The following is a 16573-nucleotide window of genomic DNA, read 5'->3' on the forward strand; positions in this document are numbered from 1 at the left end:
AATGTTGTATGCTAAATGAATAATAATTTAACCACCATTTAAATCCTTACCTGCTTCAAAATGAATGCTGTTAACAAAATCATTGTTGAAACATTTGCAGTTAGCAGCTACTGTACGAATAAAAACACTATAACAGAATTATATAAACAATAAATAACTGTTCAATGCGAATAAAGATGTGTTTACGAAGCATAACTCTTTTTCCGATTTCAGAATGAGCACTTTGTCATTTGTTATATGATGAGGTCGTGTCCGTCTGATGTTTATCATGTTCATGATGTTCTCTACTGTAATGAACGTAGCTTTTTAATAAGTAGGGGAAATTCCCTTGAGTGTTTGCATTGTAAGAATGTACAGGGATACTTCAGATTTAAAAACCGTGACTTATGTGATGTCTCATTAAAATCATACAATTTCCTATTAATTCAATAGAACATTTACACACACTAGGGATTACCAATATGGTGGCTTCACATTCATGATGTCATTAGTAATCCAGTTCTCTATTCTAGATCAGTGATCGACAGTGTTGTGAATCTGAGCTTGATGGAAATTAATGTACAGTGCATTCAGTAACTTTTAAACAGTCAGGATAACTCCTCACACTGAATATTTTTCACAATCATAAGTTAACTATCGAGGCACTGAAATACTGAACACCAGCACATCTAGTAAACCAAAATGTCTGATTAAGCTGTAACTTTTAACACAACTAAACTGTGCTGACATTTATCATCAAAACAACAGAAGCTGCAGCATCTCATCTTTCATGTTTGATCATTCTGAACATTTTTGATGCAATAAATTGTATACCTTAATAATTTAGAGAAATAATACACTAATATTTATATATAATATAAATAATTCATGTGTATAACTTATATAGCATTATTTCATCAGGTCTCACCTCAGTGTGTTGAGTTGACAGTTTGGATCCTGTAGTAAATCACTGAGAAGCTTCACTCCTGATTCTCCAGGATCATTTCCTGTGAGATCCAGCTCTATCAGGTGTGAAGGGTTTGATCTCAGAGCTGAAGACAGAGCTTTATAACCTTCTTCAGTGATACTGCAGTCTGAAAGTCTATTAGAAAAGATGTTATTCTTCATTATAACACAGATTGTCACACAAGTACATGTTCTAGAATGAAGAAAATAAAAAAGATGCACTACAGGAATTTGGGCCTGAATGGACTCTTTTGACAGTAAAGCTGGGTAAAGTTATATATTAGTGAACTGAAACTACAACAAATGCAATTTAAAATTTATGCAGTTTTAATTTTCCACAATTATAACCTACAGTCAATCAAAATTACTCAACCCTCAAAGATTTTAGCAAAAATGGCAAAGTCAACAGAGATCTCACAAAAGCTATAGAAAAGCTACAGAGAATAAATAATAATATTAGTTTAGAAAGTCTAAGGCTATATGCAGATCAAGAAGAACAAAAGGCCAACTTGAACTTGCTAAAATTCACTTGTGTAGACCTGTGGAGCTCTGGAATAATGTTTTATCGAGTAATGTGACCAAACTGGAACTTCTTGGACCCATGGTTCAGCGTTATGTCTGCTGCAAATGTTTTTAAGTGGCCTGTTCAGTCTCCAGATTTAATTATCATTGAAAATATCTGGTTGAATTTGAAAAAAGCTGTGGCAATGTGAAAACCAAAGATTATCGTTGATCTGGAAGCTTTATCAGGCGAGGAATGGGCCAAGACCGTAGTAGAGACGTGACAGAAGCTTCTAAACACTTACAGACAGCATTTATTGCTGATTTTAAACAATAAAAGATTCTGCACAAAATTTTAACAAATGTTTAGATCCAATAAGAATTTCATCATGATTCTCAGAATCACTCAAAAGTGTATTAAACTTTATCTAATACTTTACTCATGCCTTTGCTGAATTGATCAAAACATGAATTTGATGATTTTATCATTTTTTAAGATAACTTACAACACATTTGTAAATCATTAGCATACCACTTAATTTATGAACGTATAGTCATGTTTTGTAAATGATTCATTCATCATTAACTAGTTACTTATAAGTGACTTAGAATTAATAAAACATTACTATAATGTTAACTTATCACTTATTAATAAATTATGAATGTGTAGTCATGTTTTGTAAATGATTAGTTCATCATTAACTAATAATTTATAAATGATTCATAATAACGTATAATAACGTTCAGTTATAAGTGTTAACACATAGAACAATTCTCCATAACTTGTAAAACAGCATTTATTTAGTTTTTATTTCCAAATATATCTCAATCCATAATGAGTATTTTCAAATCTATGAAACAGGTGGGTCACTTGAGTGTGTAATTACTGTGATACACTTAAAATACTTACTTCAGCTTTTCCAGTCTACACTGTTCATTTTCAAACAGAGTCAAGATGATCTTCATTCCTGGGTTTCCTAGTTTATTCTCACTCAGATCCAGCTCTGTCAGATTTGAAGGGTTTGAATTTAGAGCTGCAGCCAGAACATGACAACCTCCTTCTGTGATACAGTTGTTCTTCAGACTGCATAAAGAGAAAACACTTCAGTTTCAATCTGAATATTGACCAGGTTGTTTTAGCTGACAGTTGACAAATACTGCTGATGATGGCGAGGACAATGACAAACACATTACAAAAGTCACATATGGTTTTTCAGTCAGCAATCTCTTATACAAGACACATAAAAACACCCAGCAGCAAGAATTTAACAGTGTTCTTGTAAGAAGGAAAAAACATACTTCAGTGTGTTGAGTGTACAGTGTTTATCCTGCAGTAGAGCAGAGATCTGATTCACTCCTGTGTCTCCTAGTTTACGTCCACTCAGATTCAGCTCTCTCAGGAGTAACGGGTTTTTACCCACAATTCCAGTCACATACTGACAGCCTTCATCTGCAGCAGGACCCAAAAACCTGCAAAGGAGAAGATCAAGTTAACTTAATTTCAGAAATAAACAACATCTGACTCTGAAACACTTTGAAAGGGGTGGATTTACTTTCACAAACTGTATTAATAAAATATTCTTTATCAATAAATTGTCTATATATCATTTATTCAGCATTATTTCATCAGGTCTCACCTCAGTGTCTTGAGTTGACAGTTTGGATCCTGTAGTAAATCACTGAGCAGCTTCACTCCTGATTCTCCAGGATCATTTTCTGTGAGATCCAGCTCTATCAGGTGTGAAGGGTTTGATCTCAGAGCTGAAGACAGAGCTTTATAACCTTCTTCACTGATACTGCAGTCTGAAAGTCTATTAGAAAAGGTTTATTTTATTCAAAGTTATATAAATTAATATTACTACTACAAAAAAGGTTTAATATATTTATTCTAATCAGAGAAGAAAAAAAAAACATTTTGTCATCTGAGCATGTCTTCCCTTTTTTAGATTACTACAGTAACATTTGCATTTTGATCCAAAGAGAATGTTATTGTTAAAACCAAAAGATGGTTCATTATATTCACCTGAGTTTCTCCAATGTGCATTTTGTATTTTCTAATCCTTTCTGGAGTTTCTTCACCCCTGAATCCTGCAGATTATTCAGAATCAGAATCAGAAAGAGCTTTATTGCCAAGTATGCTTGCGCATACAAGGAATTTGTTTTAGTGACATAAGCTTCCAGTAAACAGACACACAACAACACACAGAAAAAAAAAAAAAAAAAAATTACAGGAGAATTACAAATTGGCAAATAAATAAGTGTATAAACAATTGTGCTATAAATGATAATGGAATAGGATTGAGTGAGATGCAGGAATGTTCTAGGATGGAGGGGTAACAAATAAATATAAGGATATTGCACATTTTTGCATAAGCATACGTTTAAGTGGGAAACATTTAACTGTTCATGAGGTAGATTGCCTGGGGGAAGAAACTATTCTTGTGCCTTGCTGTTCTTGTATTTGCGGCTCTGATGCGCCGGCCAGATGGCAAAAGTTCAAAGATGGGGTGACTTGGATGTGAGGGATCCAGAGTGATTTTCTGAGTCCTTTTCCTCACTCTGGATGTGTACAGTTCTTGGAGGGTGGGCAGGGGAGCACCAATAATCCTTTCAGCAGTCCGAACAGTTCTCTGTAGTCTTCTGATATCTGATTTTGTAGCTGAACCAAACCAGACAGTAATTGAAGTACACAGGACTGACTCAATGACGGCTGAGTAGAACTGTTTCAGCAGCTCCTGTGGCAGGTTAAACTTCCTCAGCTGGCGAAGGAAGTACAACCTTTGTTGGGCTTTTTTCACAATGGAGCCAATGTGATTGTCCCACTTCAGGTCCTGAGAGATGGTGGTTCCCAGGAATCTGAATGACTCCACTGCAGCCACAGTGCTGTTCATGATGGTGAGTGGGGAAAGTGCAGGGGGGTTTCTCCTAAAGTCCACAGTCATCTCCACTGTTTTGAGCGTGTTCAGCTCCAGGTTGTTAAGACTGCACCAGACAGCCAGCTGCTCAACCTCCTGTCTGTAAGCAGACTCGTCACCGTCCTGGATGAGGCCGATGACTGTAGTGTCGTCTGCAAACTTCAGGAGCTTGACAGAGGGGTCTTTAGAGGTGCAGTCGTTGGTGTACAGGGAGAAGAGCAGAGGGGAGAGAACACATCCCTGAGGAGCACCAGTGTTGGTGGAGCAGCTGTTTGACATGAATTTCCCCAGTCTCACTAACTGTTGCCTATCTGTCAGAAAGCTGGTGATCCACTGACAGATAGAGCTAGGAACAGAGAGCTGGGTCAGTTTGGTCTGGAGGGTTGTTGGGATGATGGTGTTGAAAGCCGAACTAAAGTCCACAAACAGGATCCTCACATAAGTCCCTGTTTTGTCCAGATGTTGCAGGATGAAGTGCAATGCCATGTTGATTGCATCATCCACGGACCTGTTTGCTCGGTACGCAAACTGCAGGGGGTCCAGTAAGGGTCCAGTGATGTCCTTCAGATAAGCCAGAACCAGTTTTTCAAACGACTTCATGACGACAGACGTTAGAGCCACAGGTCTGTAGTCGTTAAGTCCTGTTATCTTGGGTTTCTTTGGAATGGGGATTATGGTGGAGCGTTTGAAGCAGGAAGGCACTTCACACAACTCCAGAGATCTGTTGAAGATCTGTGAAAAGATGGGGGCCAGCTGGTCAGCACAGATTTTCAGACAGGCTGGTGTAACGCCATCTGGGCCTGGTGCTTTTCTTCTTTTGTTTTTCTTGAAGACCTGGCGCACATCATCTTCACAGATTTGAAGAGCAGGAGGTATGGAGAGGGGGATTGCAGGAGGTGTTAATGGTTGTGTAGGGAGATGGTCAGAGTGGGTGTTGGGGGTTTCAAATCTACAATAAAACTCATTCAGGTCGTTAGCAAGTCGTTGATTAGCCTCAGTGCAAGGGGATGGTGTCTTGTAGTTTGTGATGGCTCTCAGTCCTCTCCAAACTGAAGTAGAGTCGTTGGAAGTAAACTGGTCTTCCAACTTTTTAGCATAGGTCTTTTTAGCCGCTCTAATCTCTTTGTTCAGTGTGTTCCTGGCCTGATTGTACAAGACCCTGTCCCCATTTCTGTAGGCATCCTCTTTGGCCTGACGAAGGTGTCTGAGTTTTACTGTAAACCATGGCTTATCATTGTTGAATGTTAAATAAGTCCTGGTAGGAATGCATATATCCTCACAGAAACTAATATAGGATGTTACAGTCTCTGTGAGTTCGTCCAGATCGGTGGTAGCAGCTTCAAAAACGTTCCAGTCTGTGATGTCAAAACAAGATTGTAAATCCTGCTCTGTTTCGCTGGTCCATCTCTTCACAGTCTTTACTACAGGTTTAGCAGATTTAAGTTTCTGCTTGTAGGTCGGTATAAGATGAACCAGACAGTGATCAGAACGTCCCAAAGCTGCTCGTGGAACAGAGTGATATGCATCCTTTATTGTGGTGTAACAGTGATCCAGTATATTACTGTCTCTGGTGGGACAGGTAACATGCTGTCTGTATTTTGGCAGTTCATGGGAGAGATTGGCTTTATTAAAGTCCCCAAGAATGATTAAAACAGAGTCCGGGTGTTGTTGTTCTGTGTCTGTGATCTGATCAGCGAGTTTCTGTAAAGCCAGACTTACTTGCGCTTGAGGAGGGATGTAAACACTAACCAGAATGAACGAGTGAAACTCCCGCGGCGAATAGAACGGCTTGCAGTTGATAAACTGTGTTTCTAGATCAGGACAGCACATCTTCTTTAACACAGTTACATCTGTACACCACCGTTCATTGATGTAAAAGCATGTCCCGCCGCCGCGCGATTTCCCCGTTGATTCTGCGTCGCGATCCGCTCTAAACAGCTGAAAGTCCGGCAGATGGAGTGCGCTGTCCGGTATGGCGTCATTCAGCCAGGTTTCCGTGAAACACAGAGCAGCAGAGTAAGAGAAATCCTTATTTGTCCGAGAGAACAGAAGCAGTTCGTCCGTTTTGTTGGGTAGAGAGCGGAGATTTGCGAGATGGATGCTAGGCAACGGCGTTCGAAATCCGGGCTTCCTGAGTCTGACGAGCGCTCCCGCTCGCTTTCCCCGTCTGCGCGTCCTGAAGCGCTTGATCAGCGCCGCTGCTCCTCCGATAACAATGTTCAGTAAAACGTCTGTATAATAGAAATCCGGAAAAATATCATGTGGTGTGTTCTGCCGAATGTTCAGCAGTTCATCCCTGGTGAAACTGATCGTGTTTGTTAAACAAAAAACAGGAAAAACGAACAAAAACAGTACAAACACTGGAGAGCCAAGCACTGAAGCAGCCATGTGCGGCGCCATCTTGGATTTGTCCAAGATTGTTGCTCAGGTCAAGCTCTTTCAGACTGGAGTTTGATCTCAGGACTGTAGCTAGAGCTGAACAGCTTTCCTCTATTAGACCACAACCACGCAGCCTAAAATGATGAACATGAGGGGAGAAATTACAAATACAAATTATGGTAACACTTTACAATACGGTTAAATTAAATGTTAGTTAACGTATTAATGAACAATACATTTATTACAGTATTTATTAATCTTTGACAATGTTAGTTAATGAAAATAGAGCTGTTCACTGTTAGGTTATGTTAATTCACAGTGCATTAATGTTAACAAGCACTACTTTTGATTTTAATTATGCATTAGGAAAGGTCAAAGTTAACATTAAAGGGGCCATATGACTTTATTCAATCATTAAACAAATACTTAAGGTTATGTAATATGCAAAATGTAACAATGAGCTCTTCTAGAAATTACCTTTACAATAATAATCCATGAAGTTAATTAGTTTTGTTCCTCGTCAGTTTACTCTGCAATTTATTTCACAACTGAATCCAAAATGGCCTAGAGACACATCTGCTCACCTAGGATCCTTCAGTTTACAGTTACTGAAAGGGGTCATAAACTGAGAAATTACATTTCCCTTGATTATTTTTTACATAACGTATTCATGTTTTCTGTGCTTCTAAACCATATTCTGCAGGATTTTTTAAGTCTTTAAGGATTTTTACTCCAACCCATATCCATGGTCATACCATTGATTTGATTTTAACCCATGCTTTTTCTGTTTCAAACATTTAAATCAGTAGTGCATCTTTTCTGATCACAGGGCGGTTCTTTGTACTGTCCTCTTACGAGGCAGAATCCTCAGAAATCCATCGCTGACACGTTTGGCTCGCTTTTTTACATTGGTGAAGATTTTTTTGTAGCCTGCCGTTAAGTCTGCAACTAACTGGAGTTGGACTCTACACTGCTTAATCTGGATGCTGATGCACATCTTAATCTTTTTAATTATACTTGTGCTGACATCATGAATTATATTACCCCTTGAAGTATAAAATTCATAAGCCTGTACCTGTGCCCTGGCGCACACACTATGCATAATCTGAGACGGACTTGTAGACAGGCTGAATGCAAATGGAAGAAGGACAGATTGCAGGTTTCTTATGAAGTTTTGGGGAACTTCTATAACATGTTTCAGAAAGCTGTAAGGGCTACAAAAAGCAAATATTTGTCTGAACTTATCACAAACAATTGTCACAAACCTCAAGTTCTTTTTTCTACTATTAACTCTGTCTAATATCCGAATGTGAAGTCTAATAGCTGAAGTGAAATAGCTGGCCAGTTTGGTAGCCAAATTATAAAAAGGCTGCCTAATAAAAATAATAATAGTTATTATTATTATTAGGCCTATAATTTAATACATTAATAGAAGAATGAGCCTAAAATCGTCTTGACTATCGACAGGGACATCTGCTATCGTCGATATCTCTGACTATCGTCGATACACGATTCTACCGTTTATCGGCACAACCCTACAACATACAAACAACCTCATGTTTGAAAAACAAGAAAATTTAAGTTTTGAAATGGCCTAACATAAGTCCACTCTTAAATCACATTGAAATGCTGGGGTAGGACCTGCAACGTAGGGTTCATGCTGGAATAAAGCCAACTAATTTCACTGAGCTGAAGCAGTTCTGCCTTCAATTCTGTGGCAAATTAACGAGGTCCATGTTAACAGATGGATCTGAATTCTAACCAAACACTAGGATCGGTCACAAAACTTACCTCAGTATCTCTAACTTGCAATTTATATCCTTAAGTCCAGCGCAGAGTAGCGTCACTCCTAAATCCTGCAGATTATTATTGTTCATGTTCAGCTCTTTCAGATTGGTATCTGATCCAAGAACCGTAGCCAGAGCTGGACAGCTTTTGTCTGTTATGCCACAATCATTTAATAGAATCATTTAATAGAATTGTATTCTTTCAAATGTTGTAGATAAAACAAACTAGCTGTCACATTTCACACATGAGGAACACGGCATCGAAGGAGGGAGGAGATGAGAAGTGAATAAATCAAAATGGTTTTATTAACAAAGGCTGGGGATCACACAGGAGCGAGCTTTGGGGCTGGAGACGACACCCTTCTCCTCCTCCCTAGTTTCCTCTTCTGGATCGGGGGGGGGAAGGTTGGTGAACTAGAGTGCTGAACGACTGGTGGGCTTGGTACAGCAGGAACCGGCAGGCTTGCCACATGAACAGACGGCCAGCTTTACTCGGGAACGACAGGCAGACTTGGAATAATACAAATAATACAAATACATGGACAGCAATGGGAAACACCTGGGAATAAATTAATACACAGCGCTGGAGACAAATACACTCAAACAAGGACACAAACAGGAAGGACCAAATAAGGGCAATAAAGACAAAACATGAACCAGAGACTGACACTAGCATGCTTGTATTCAACTTAATAAAATTTGTATATGAATAATAGGCTTGTATCATTAATGGCAATGAGATATACAGTATATATATATATATATATATATATATATATATAAAAGTGCTGCTCTATCATCTTGATGAGTTTCTATATCTTCTTTATAGCAGAAGTTTAAGAAGTTGAACTGCATATTGAAGTGGAAATAACTGTGGAACAATGTGGTTTATAATAACATGACATGCTTCTTCTGTAACTTAACAGCTTGCTGAAAACAGAAATATCTTCATAAATCCCATGTAAATCTAATCAAATATCATTGCTCTTTATATAAAAAAATATATAATAATAAAGTTAAACAATGTGCGTTATTATTTAACCCTAACAAAGATATATTTTTATAATTGGTATATGATTAATAATCACTATAGATCAGGGGTGTCCAAACCTGCTATGAATCAATGTAGATTAATGCAATTTTACAAAACATTAACAAAGAACAATAACTTAGAGCTCTTTTGCAGGTTTTGATGACTGCTGATAATCTAATGAGACACTCGTCTGATTTCTTGAATTTCTGAAGCTCAAACTCCTCCAGCTCCTCCTCTGATGTCAACAACACAAAGACCAAAGCAGACCACTGGGCAGGTGAAAGATCAGCAGATGAGAGACTTCCTTTGCTAAGGTGGGTCTGAATGTCTTTCACCAGAGTTTGGTCGTTCAGTTCATTCAGACAGTAGAACAGATTGATGGATCTCTCTGGAGACAGATTAGACTCTAATTTCTGCTTGATGTACTGAACTATTTCCTTTTTGCTCTGCTCATTTCTATTTTTCTGTGTCAACAGACCCTGTAAGAGTCTCTGATTGGACTGAAGTGACAAACCAAGGAGGAAGCGAAGAAAAAGATCCAGGTGTCCATTATCACTCTCTAGTGCCTTGTCCACTGCAGTCTTGAGCAAATCAATCATGGTTTTACTTTTGTTTTCCTGTTCTGTAGAGTCTTGATCAAACACATATTTCTTGTTGATGTCTAGAAACAGATGTGCATAAAGGGCTGCAATAAACTCTTGAATGCTCAAGTGAACGAAGCAGTACATGGTACCAAGAGTGATCCCCGTTTCCTCCTTAAAGATCTGGGTACACATGCCTGAGTTCACTGATGCCTTATAGACGTCAATACCACAGGTTTCCAGATCTGTGTCATAGAAGATCACATGGTTTCTTTCCAGCTGATCAAATGCCAGTTTCCCCAGTGAAAAGATGGCATCTTTATCCCAGGAAACATCTGGTGTATGTTCTCCATCATACTTTCGTCTGCTCTGCTGGATCTGAAATCTGAGGAAGTGTGTGTACATTTGTGTCAGAGTCTTAGGAGTGTCTTCAGTATTTGACTCCTGCAGTGTTTTGGAGACATCATCAGTCTGATTGTTTTTCACAACATTTTTTCTTTTCTCCTCTAAAATGTTCTGGAGAACAGTGGCTGAAATCCAGCAGAAGACTGGGATGTGGCACATGATAAAGAGACTCTTTGATTGTTTAACATGATCAATGATTTCTTTGGCCTGATTCTCATCCGTGAATCTTTTTCTGAAGTACTCCTCCTTTTGTGCATCATTGAATCCTCGTATCTCTGTCAGCCGGTCGATACAGTCAGGAGGAATCTTACTGGCAGCTGCTGGTCTGCTGGTGATCCAGATGAGAGCAGAAGGAAGCAGATTTCCCTTGATGAGGTTCGTCAGGAGAACATCCAGAGAGGCTGGTGATGAAACATCAGACCACGTCTCATTATCCTTAAAGTTTACAGGAAGTCGACATTCATCCAATCCATCAAGAATGAACAAGACTTTGAATTGATTTCTTCTCGTAAGGTTCAGTCCTTTTGTCTCTGGGAAAAACTGAGTTATAAGGTCCATCAAACTTAGTTTTTCTTGCTCCTTTAAGTTCATCTCTCTAAATGGAAGAGCAAATATGAAGCTGATGTCTTGATTTTCTTTTCCTTCGGCCCAATCCAGAACAAACTTCTGCACAGAGACTGATTTTCCGATGCCAGCAACTCCTTTTGTCAGTACAGTTCTGATCTGCTTGTCTTGTTCAGGTGCTTCAAACAAATGTTTGCACTCAACCTGTATCTCCTGTGATTCATGACGTCTGGAAGCAACTTCAATCTGTCTCACCTCATGTTCAGTATTGACCTGTTCACTACAACCCTGAGTGATATAGAGATCTGTGTAGATGTTCTTCAGAAGTGTAGAGTCTCCTTGCTTTGCAATTCCTTCAGACACACATTGATACTTCTTCTTTAGGCTACACTTTAGCTGATGAATGAAGAACAGCTCATCTAAACACAGAAATAAAAGATTGTTTAGTCTCTGGGTTTATGTTCAGAACAGAATGTGGAAGTCTAAAATAATTATTATAATAATTATAAATAAAATTATTAATTGACAGCACTGGAGTCTCTTACCTTCTAGAGTATCAGCAGCTTCATCTTGCTTCATCTCTCTCAGGAAGTAGAGCGTGAGATCAAGAGCTGCTTCTTTCATACTGCATCTGTTCTCATTAAAGTCCTTCACAAAGTATTGCATGTCCTCTTTTTGTAATATTTTCTTAAACAGGTCCAGTTCAGTTTTTAGAAATGTGATTATTTTCTCCTCAAGATCCTATAAACAAAAAACAGAGGCAAAAGAACAAAATTCAACCAAATCCACATTCATTTGGTCCAAAATATATGATCCATAATTAAAAATATTTGTAAAAGAAACATTGTCCAATAACCAATTTATTTGTTATAAGTATAATCATTAAATATTATTTTCACCTGGAAGATTCCTATGAGTTTGTCTGTGAAATTCTTGCGGTTCCTGTTAATCTGGAAGTCTGTATCTAATGTCTCATAATGCAGACTGTCAAAATGGTGAATAAAATTAAATGTGGTTAAGACAATATATTAAACAAATCTCTTGCTACTGTTTTTTTATCAAACACAAAGAGCAAACTTCAGCTGTTAATGCTGCAGTTAGAAGTTAATTCTGTTAAAGAGAAGGTTCTACTCAAGTACAAATGTAAGTTTTCTGTCCTATAAGGAAAAAACTATTGACACTAATAACAGAAAGATGGAAATACATATTCATGTTTCTATGGTGTATTTATGCCTCCTTGCTGCTGCTTGTGTAACTGTATTACTGGAAAGAAGCTCCAGACTGAGTTCAATAAAAAGCAAAGCAGATATTGTTCTTTGATTTATGGTTTTATTTCATTTCTATCACAGATATCCCAGTGGAGAAATTAGCTAGTGCCATAATACAAAACACATGAAATACCTTTCAGTAGCTGATGGTGTTTCCTCACTGAACTTCAGTGGTTCATCTTTTGACCGGTCACTCTTCACAGACACAGAGCTGGACACATGTGAGTCTGATCTTACACTGATGACACAAAGAACAGAGTCTCATTTGAACAGGTTTAATGTTGTGAATGCTCATTTCTGTAGATAGATGAACACATTCATGTTTGATTGTCACATTCATTATTGAATTTATGCTCTCTAGTGTCTGTCTGTGTAACTGTATTACTGGAGAGAAGCTCTAGACACAGTCCAGTGAAGAAAGAAGCAGAAACTCTGTGATTTATTGTATTATTTACTTATTTCCTATCACAGATACCCTAGTGAAGACATTAGCTAATGCTATGTTGTAACAAACCAAATGAAATACCTTTCAGTAGCTGATGGTGTTTTCTCGCTGAATCCCGGTGGTTCAGGTTTTGACCAGTCACTCTTCACAGACACAGAGCTGGACACATGTGATCCTGATCTTACACTGATGACACAAAGAACAGAGTGGGAACAGTTTTAAAACATTAATACAATCAATTTCATAAATTCGAGAAAAGAAACTACAATATATACTGCAATGTAAAAGAGAAAAGTATAAGTCCCCTTCCATCACAGTAGAGTCCAAGCTCTCTTCTGTCAGATCAGTATCATCCTCATGTAACACACAAGCTTCATTTCTACCATTGTGACACATTCACCTTAATTCTCCTCAGTCGTCTCACTTCTCTCCCCTTCTTAATTTATATCTTCTCTAGCGATAGTGACACAGACCCCAGCTTCAACACTCTCACATCCTTTCATTATTTACAGCTTCAGCATCGTTCACTTTCTCAGCACAGACACTTCTGATGTGGCCCTTCCATTATATCAACCAACTAATCAAAATCAGATTCATCTACATCATACTTCAAGACCATGTAAACCTGTCATCTAAAACAAATGACAGTGATTTACAGTCAAGCGGGATCTTTTTGATTTGGGACACTACTGTATCATGTTTTAATCTCTACAAGCAAGAGTTGATCTTTACTGAAAGCTGGAACACATCTCTTCTGACTTCATATCTACAGATTACACACCAGGGCTGTACAGTGTGACATGTGTTGAACGTGCTATGAAAAATAATGTCTGTGCGATGAATAAATATACCACAGTAGCAATGCATGCATGGGTTTGAGCCGGTTTACAAACCTGTTCTCCAGCAAAGTGAACATTTAATGAGGTGTTTTACTGCAAATTCATTTCATCACTCAAGTGTAACCATTTTTGGTCAAATTGTAGATCCTTACAAAAAGACACAATGAACTTGGTGTTCTTTATAATATTTGTCAAATAAAGAAAAAGGTTTATCTGAAAACCTTAGTGACAGTTCAGATTCTGTTGGTTCAGATTTGGAAATTCACTGAATATTATCTCTCATAACATAATAAAGACACATTACACATTGATGCGATTTTTTATTAATTTGAAATGAAAGAATGAAAGAGATTAAAGTGAAGAAACTGAATTCAAACAGTATCTTTCTGGAGCTAAAAAAATAAACAATGTTCTGACTGCTATACATAATATTTATTGCTGTAGTATTAGTAGATGTTTTATTAATGCAATGATGCCCATCACAGACAGACTTGTTATATGAGGAAAAATTAAAGTTGTGTTAAATAATTACAGATCTGTCTCCAGAGTCAAATCACTGAGATTCCTTCTGAAATTAGTTTGGGGATTATCTAACCTTAATATTATATTTATAGGCCTATCCATCATATTTGAGTCATTCAATGCTATTGATCAAAGAGCGCTCCTGTATAGACATAAAATAAAAGATTGGATTCAGACTAACATTTTCTCCTAACATGTGTTCCCTGGGAATCGAGCCCACAACCTTGCTCTGCTAACACAATGCTCTACCACTTGAGCCACAAGAAATTATTACTCATTTTAGTTCATTTAACACTTTACAGCAAATGATACTTCAGTTTGCAATGATTATTTTGACTCACTTAAGTTACCATATTATTTACATTTTCTATCCACTAAATGTGCAACCTGAAACTAAAGTGTAAAACATTTTAATTCTGGGGTTGTACAGGATTTAAATATTCCTGTATATTAGACATTTAACAAGTTTCAAGCTGTTTTTAACCCGAGACAATCTAAACACGTTTAGAGGAAGTTCTGCTTTGTTTTTCAAATCATTAGACATGACAACAGTGAGAGAAAACACTGCTTGTAGAGAAGTGTTGTTGTTTTCTGTGAAAGCAGACTCAGTGTTACCTCTGTTTGTGTGAGAGACTCATCTTTCCTCTCTTCTCTGACATACTGCAGATGAACAGCTCAACACTGAGATCTTTGTGTCTCTGAAGACGATCAGATGCTCATCATGACCTGGACATGACAATCAGATCAAGATCATGAGAGTTCAGAGGAACAAATGATGAAGAAAATAACTAGTGCTGAATCTCTGAGTTATCAAGCAATCAATATACAAATAAAATATGATACAAATATACTGCCATGTAATAATCTCTGCAGATCACTCACAACATCTCACATTCACACGTCTTTATTATATATTAAGCTTCGGATCATTAAAAAGTTTAAAAGAAGATTTGTTTTGCTCGTGTTTATAGAGCTGTCTGTCCAGAAGAACAGGTTTGGTTGGACCACAAAACACTTTCAGTCTCATGTCTTAAAATTCACTTTTAGAATAATTTTTTTACAGATATTTTTACAGACTTGTAAAAATGTTTTAACATTCATCATCTTTAAACGGTTTGTTTTATTAATATCTCTCTGTTTCTCGGTGGTTTGTTTCTTCGGTGACAGACAGGTATAAGTTATAACTGAACAAATCCCGCTTCATCCAGCTCTGAAATGCGTTCATCATTCTCCTAAATAAGTGTAATGGTGAAAGTATTCAGACTTACTTGCAGTAGTTCAGACGATCTTGTGCTGCAGGAACAGAATCCAGAAGTCTTTCAAACACTTTCGGTTTGTGATCGCTGTTAAACACCTGTGCGATCTTCACGATTGATGTTTGTCACCTGACACGACTTCATCTTGGAGAAAATCAAAGTCCAGTTAACAACAGATCTCGTGCATCAGCGCCACCAACTGGACAGGAATGTGAAGCACAAACACACCTGCTTTCTCCTTCTTCTTCCTTCTAACAGCAGATCCCAAACTAAAACAGTGCACTAGCGCCACCTGCTGTTTCTTCACATTCTCCCTCTCAATCTGCTCCATTCACCTCCTTCTGATACATTTGACTACTCTGAAGGGTTAATGAATAATGACAGACAAATCATATCAAATAATCCAAACCAAACATATCAATCTGAAAGGTGATGATTATTATATAACAGAATCATATACAGTCCTGTTTTTATTTACATTTCTTTCATTACAGCAATAGTCTATGAATTCAGATTGAATGATTTATTCAGTTATTCTGTAGGTTATGATGAATAATTAAGATATTTGAAATGTAAGATTCATTGAATTAGTTCAGAACTCAATTAATTATAATGAACTTTCAGTTTCTACACACAAATAGAAAATGCCCAGTTATTTTCATCTTATTATCTGAATTGATCATCTCTGGTTGCTGTGATGTAGATATGTGTGCTTTTAGACAGAGACATTTCTGGATCTGATGAAGAGAAACCCCAGGAACACAGAAGAAAGATCTTGTTTGAGACTCGAATCTCAATCATTAGACTGTAAAAAGTGTGAGAGATGAGAGAGATCGACCTTTATCTGTTCTCACATGGACAGATATTCAATGAGTACGGCAGAAATTTAGGCAGCACCTCACCATTGTGAAGCAGAGAATTACAATTTGACCCAAACATGATTGTCCCGTGACGTGACAGCACTGGCTAGAGTAATTAGTTCATTTACAACCTTCCTTACAAATGGGTGCATAGTACTTAACTTACTGTTATTTTTATTATAAATATGATTTACTCTTACAGTTACGTGATGCATTTCTGCTCTTCAAAAGTTACCTTGTTGTATGATTTATGTCTTTTGAGTTCACCCTTCA

General features: G+C 37.6%; 1 protein-coding gene across 1 annotated transcript; it reads right to left on the minus strand.

Moving 5' to 3' along the window:
• Positions 1–903: 903 nt before the first annotated feature.
• LOC132159227 (NLR family CARD domain-containing protein 3-like) lies at positions 904–14981 on the minus strand. The gene is made up of 7 exons (XM_059568773.1): positions 14800–14981; positions 12893–13009; positions 12010–12052; positions 11656–11851; positions 9691–11529; positions 3084–3249; positions 904–1081 (listed from the first exon to the last, which is right to left on the minus strand). The coding sequence occupies exons 1-7, from the start codon at positions 14841–14843 to the stop codon at positions 904–906; spliced, it is 2583 nt and encodes an 860-aa protein (XP_059424756.1). The 5' UTR covers positions 14844–14981.
• Positions 14982–16573: the final 1592 nt, after the last annotated feature.

This window comes from Carassius carassius, chromosome 16, assembly GCF_963082965.1.
Source record: "Carassius carassius chromosome 16, fCarCar2.1, whole genome shotgun sequence".
Lineage (NCBI taxonomy): Eukaryota > Metazoa > Chordata > Actinopteri > Cypriniformes > Cyprinidae > Carassius > Carassius carassius.